Raw genomic sequence first — 5,228 nt, 5'->3', positions numbered from 1 at the left:
TTGCCATTCCATTCATATTCATATTCGATTTTGGAGTATATGAGAAAGTTACGTGGAAACAAAACAGTATTGACAGCACTAGTGTGTTATGTTTTGGTTCACGTTCTGGCAGCAGCAACTTGCTGCGGAGATAGCTTGTTGCTTTTATTTGTGTTGTCACTCATTTGAAGTGGCTTAACCGAGTTTTTAATTATTTAATTGTCATAATACAGTGCCCTTAGCTCGTATCATTCGCATTGCTTTCATTCTTTTTCGCATATCCTGCTGGTTTGGGAGCGATGCTGTTTGGTTTTGAGGTTAAAGGAGACAGGCGCCAATATGTTTGGGTTAGTAGTTGTTAATTTATGCTGTCTTTACGTTAAATGTATCATCAACTTTGTATACACTTATCACTAACCATTTTTTTCTCACATACCCTATAACTATGTATTCATTTTAAAGGGGTTATAACGGCAAAAAAGATGAAAAATTATATCTTCTGGAGCCAGTGGTTGTATTGGAGAGACTGCGGGAGGTGTGTATCAGTGGCTTATTAATTATCTGTTGAATGGAACCCAAGAAATTGCACAACTCTACTCTCTGCTTTATAAATTCCCAACTTTTATCAATACCTCTTGTTGTTTTCATTAGAAACATGCCGTAAGAAGTGTCAAAAGAGGATCCTCCGGTGGAAACGCATTTCCATCATTTGAAGGTAGTGGACGCAAGTACGGAAAGGTGAGAGGACGCCGGTACAGGAGGAAGAAAACCACCCGTAATATTAACACACGGATCTTAAGAGAGGGAAGAAATGCCTCAGAAAGTTCGAATCACCTTGAACAATCTGATAGTTGCTCAAGTCATACTAGAAGCCACAGCCATCACAAGAAATCACCAGTACAGGCACCAGAGAAAAGAAGTTTAGTGGAACAGGATCCAGAAAAAAGTGTAGTGGAGCAGAGTCTGGAAAAAAGGAGTATATTGGAACAGGTTTCAGAGAAACAAAGTATAGTGGAACAGGTTTCAGAAAAAAAAAGTATAGAGGAAGAGCGACCTCACAAGTGTGCGCAATGTGAGGAACGGTTTCACACTAGTATTCTGTTAGCTGTTCATAAAAGGATCCACAATATTTCTGAAGATGAAAGTGAGGGTAATGATGATGTCGACGAAATAGCCAATGTACATGATATTATTCATGAGAATAGAACCAAGGACCCGTCTTTAGCAATATCATCTGATCTGGAAAAAAATCATGTAACTGAAAGAACAGAAACATGTGAAGTCAACAAAGATCCCCCATCCACTGTTTTGCATATTCCTGAGAGAGATAACTCTCGGCAAAATATTAAAATCTTTGAAGATCAAAACAAGGATCTGTCAATATCTTTGTCTTCTGCTCCTGAGAAAGAGAAAGAGTTCAAAGTACCACATAGGGATCATGATTATGCATTAAGTGCAGACAAGAATCCTGCTCTGAAAAGGTAATTTGTTGTAACCTTTCTAGTTTTTGTTGGTTTCTACAAACCTAGCTAACATCTGTTTTAACTACATTTTTCCAATAGAAAAGAAGAAAAGAATAAGAAACGTAAAAAAAAGAATGGCCTAGCTAATAATAGTGCACTATTTACCTGTAATCAGTGCCCTGCATCTTTCTCTCGCTCCTGGTACCTTCAGCTTCACTTGATCCTTCTTCATTACATTCATGGGAAGGACACCTTCATTGAGTGCCCAGGCTGCAAATCTCTTTGGGAGAAAGAGGACACTCTAAGACAGCACATAGAGAACAGCCATAATTTGGTACGAATTTGTAAAACAAATTATGCTTACTAACAGTAGATTCAAGTTATTCTTTACCCATTACCCTTAGTCAAATCGTTTCTCAACATTTTTATTTCTCTTTTTATGTTAGGACTTGGCAGTAATGAATGGAGAAATAAGCTCATCTTTGCGGGTTCCAACAGATGCTTTGACTGGAGAAAAGTGAGTATTTTTTGTTCTAGAATTAATGGTGGGAAATGTTGCTTTATGCTTTTAATGTTAGTTAAATACGATCAAGTACTAATGTTCATCCATCCTTCCTCGATTTTTGCAGTAAAAAATTTGCAAAGAAGAAGGTTTTTTCTCAAGGATGTCCTGCCAAACCAATTTCTTTTGGGAATCAAAGAACTGCCTGTGATTGGAAAGAAGCCACATCTTTTCAGAAAGATGAAATTATGGGTTTGGTGGAATCTGAACTGAGACATGTTGTGTCAGAAAGGAATAAACTTGGAGATCACCTAACTTACTGTGATGTTCAGCGTTTGGGGCTTGAAATTGCCCAGTGTCTCCGTGTCTCTGATTTTTTTAATGGAAATCCAACAAAGCGATGGGCTCAAAAAATACTAGGCTCTGTAGGTCAAATTCCTAGACCAGGAAAATTTAGATTTGTTCATAATGTAAATGCATGTTATTTAAATGCAGTGAGTAGTTTGTCAAAACGTGGCTTATCAGAAAGCACTGTATTTTATGCATTTGAGGCAATTGTTTGCAGCGTTCAACAAAACCAAATTGTTCAAAGATCATGTGGCCATGAAGTCGAAGAAGATTCTATAACTGCAATTTTTAGTACAAATGCTAATGGCACTGTGCTTTTACATCCTACATTTACTTATCGAGGACAAATAACTGATTATAAAAATATCCATACCTTAGAGCTACCATCTATCAAAACCCCTCCTAAAGATTTTTTTGAATCTCCAAATTTTCGACAATGGTTTGCTCAGTTTCTTATTTCTATACCTAAGACAAGACCAGTTTTGTTACTTGTAGAGGGCGATGTATCCCAGTTGTCATATTCCATTATTCTAATGGCACGAGAAAACGATGTACACTTTGTCTTTCTACCTAGTCGGAAGCGATTTGTGCATTCTCATCAACTAATCCGTAAATCACTTGTCTCTCCTTTGGTTGAATCCTTTGAGAGTGAACTTGAAAAGTTCTTGAGATCCCACAATGCAAAATCTGTGCATTTGTAAGTCACTGGACTCAATCAAAATAATCTTTTGTTTTAACATTTTGTTCCTATTTTATTCTCTTTTCTTTTTTCTTTCACCTATTTCTAGACAATATTTTGAAGGCATATTTGACTCTTCTTGGGATGCTGCTCTACAAAAAGCCGAAATATCCAAGAGCTTTCTCCAGTCGGGGTTCTTGCCCCTTCCTCAAACTATTCATCCTCTTGAAGAAGCGGCAAGAGAATATTTGGATGTAGTTCTTCACTCAAAAGGAACTGTGTCTGGAACAGATTCTTCTCATTCAGAGATTCAGAGCGATGATGGCACATCCGTAAGTAAAACTGCAACATTTTTCTTTGCAATTTTATTTCAATTCACCCCCTAATGTTGTTTTGCATCTAGGTAGTACTGGTCAAACCTAAGACCCGCACTGTGTGGCAAGATCCTTCATTGTCACTTCCGGAGTGTCAAGTAAAGCTTGAAACTGTTCAAGACACTTCTGTAAGCATTGAAAGTGGTAGCTGTCCTTTGCCTTTTAATGTAAAGGAAGAACTTGGGGAGGAGCTGATTCTTCCTGAAAATGATGCAGCTATTGACTTGATGTCTGAGGTGAAACAAGAACCAGTGGAGTACATCCCTGAAGAACCACCATTGCCAATGCCTGATGGGCTTGAGAACTTAAAGCTTGAGTGTCCCAACTGCAACCAATTTTTCCACACTAATGAAGACTTAACCACACACACGTGTACTGAGGTGAGCAGTTTTTTAATGGTTTATTTTACAGTGATTTGCTGCTTGGGTTTGAACATTTTATTTTAAGGAGTCTTGTTTTATTGTCTCTAGGACTCTGCCAATAATTATTCATGCCCAACGTGTGATGCAGAGTTTGCAGAGGAAGGGCAGCTTTTGAATCACAATTGTGACAGTTGCAATTCGGATTTGAGTAACTCTGATGAGTTTGAGTTGCATACATGTCATATTTGTAATATGTCGTTTGCGTTGAAGGATACTCTTGAGTTTCATATGACAACACACCAAACCAAGCGGTATGTTTCAATGCATTCTAATAATCTGGGTACTGATGTTAAATGGATATAGTTTACGGGAATTAATCTATATTCTTTTGTAGCCTTGCAAGCCAAGGATTGGGGACTGTGACTGGTGAAGTGTCTTTGTCAAATACAAGTGCATGCCGCAAAAGAGTTTTCGAACATGTAAGCTCTTCCATTGATCATCGGATTCCATCTAAATTGCCCAAACAGGTATGCCTACAGTAGTTAGGACCAGATAAACTGAGACTAATTTCTAGCCCAACATTCCCTCTCATTGCAAGTTTTACTGTCATGTTTGGCAGGTTTCTTTTGAATTAAAAGACACCAATTGTTCCGGAAGGCAAATTTCTCCAGCTTTGTCCTCTTCATCAAGAACGGCTTCACCTTCATCCTCCACTTCCTCCAGAACATTGACTGCATCGCCATCTGATATATGGGCTCATTCAGATGATGATGGTATGTTCAATTACCTTCTACGGTGGTTTTGTTGTTGTTAGTAATTCATAAGTTCTAAAATGTGTATATTACCTCTGTTTTTAGCTTGTTTGAAGAAAGATGCAGATAAGGGGAACACCAATCTAGTAAATGCGCCTGTTTTATCGAACTGTAAAACGTCCATTCCAATCCCAAAACTGACACCATCCCCTCTTCCTGATCACGACTACCTTGGCCAACAGTGCCGGAATGGCACAAATTCAGCCTTCACTTCCAGTCCCAAAAAACCTAGAGAACCTGAAGTTTGTGCGGAAAAAGGTGGAGCCAGTGCGCCCTTTTCATCCATCATCATCACTAGTCATAATCAGTCTACAGTTTTGTCCAGGAAGCAGACAAAGAAGGTCTTTCGACGAATACAACTTGTTTGTGCTGAATCAAATTGGCCAAGAGACTAAGTAAATAATGATTTTTATGAATTCTTTGTTTTTGTTATGATTTTGTTTTGATTGCATATCACATAAATACTGTACCTTTGTTTTGTATGTTAAAGAGATGACAGTGAGTGAGTTTTGTTATGGTTTTGAATCAGCAGTGTGTTCATTAGATTTCCCTTATATTGGTAATCTATAGTCATTAAAGTGATTTATAGTCATTATAGATGATTTTTTTCTAAACTTCATTTTCCTGTTAGTTAAGTTAATTTTCATAAAAGTGAAATATAATGAGTTAATGTATTTTGGAAACCTCAAGTGCCTCTTAACCACTTTGA

At 37.7% G+C, this 5,228-nt stretch overlaps 1 protein-coding gene across 1 annotated transcript; it reads left to right on the top strand.

The window, feature by feature from the left end:
* Positions 1 to 83: 83 nt before the first annotated feature.
* Positions 84 to 5,119, top strand: LOC117652926. The gene is made up of 12 exons (XM_034398120.1): positions 84 to 326; positions 442 to 514; positions 631 to 1,460; positions 1,542 to 1,776; positions 1,889 to 1,959; positions 2,072 to 2,989; positions 3,081 to 3,303; positions 3,375 to 3,725; positions 3,816 to 4,018; positions 4,102 to 4,234; positions 4,327 to 4,480; positions 4,565 to 5,119. The coding sequence occupies exons 1-12, from the start codon at positions 319 to 321 to the stop codon at positions 4,912 to 4,914; spliced, it is 3,549 nt and encodes a 1,182-aa protein (XP_034254011.1). The 5' UTR covers positions 84 to 318; the 3' UTR covers positions 4,915 to 5,119.
* The last annotated feature ends 109 nt before the right edge of the window (positions 5,120 to 5,228 follow it).

The sequence above is a fragment of the Thrips palmi genome, unplaced genomic scaffold (genome assembly GCF_012932325.1).
Source record: "Thrips palmi isolate BJ-2018 unplaced genomic scaffold, TpBJ-2018v1 HiC_scaffold_8, whole genome shotgun sequence".
Lineage (NCBI taxonomy): Eukaryota > Metazoa > Arthropoda > Insecta > Thysanoptera > Thripidae > Thrips > Thrips palmi.
The sequence above is the reverse complement of the archived record's forward strand: the minus strand, read 5'-3'. Positions and strand labels throughout refer to the sequence as shown.

Coding starts and splice junctions, on each gene's coding strand:
- LOC117652926 (XM_034398120.1), top strand. Junction 3,304..3,374: donor AGAGCGATGATGGCACATCC/GTAAGTAAAACT, acceptor TTTTGCATCTAG/GTAGTACTGGTCAAACCTAA. Junction 4,481..4,564: donor GGCTCATTCAGATGATGATG/GTATGTTCAATT, acceptor CTCTGTTTTTAG/CTTGTTTGAAGAAAGATGCA.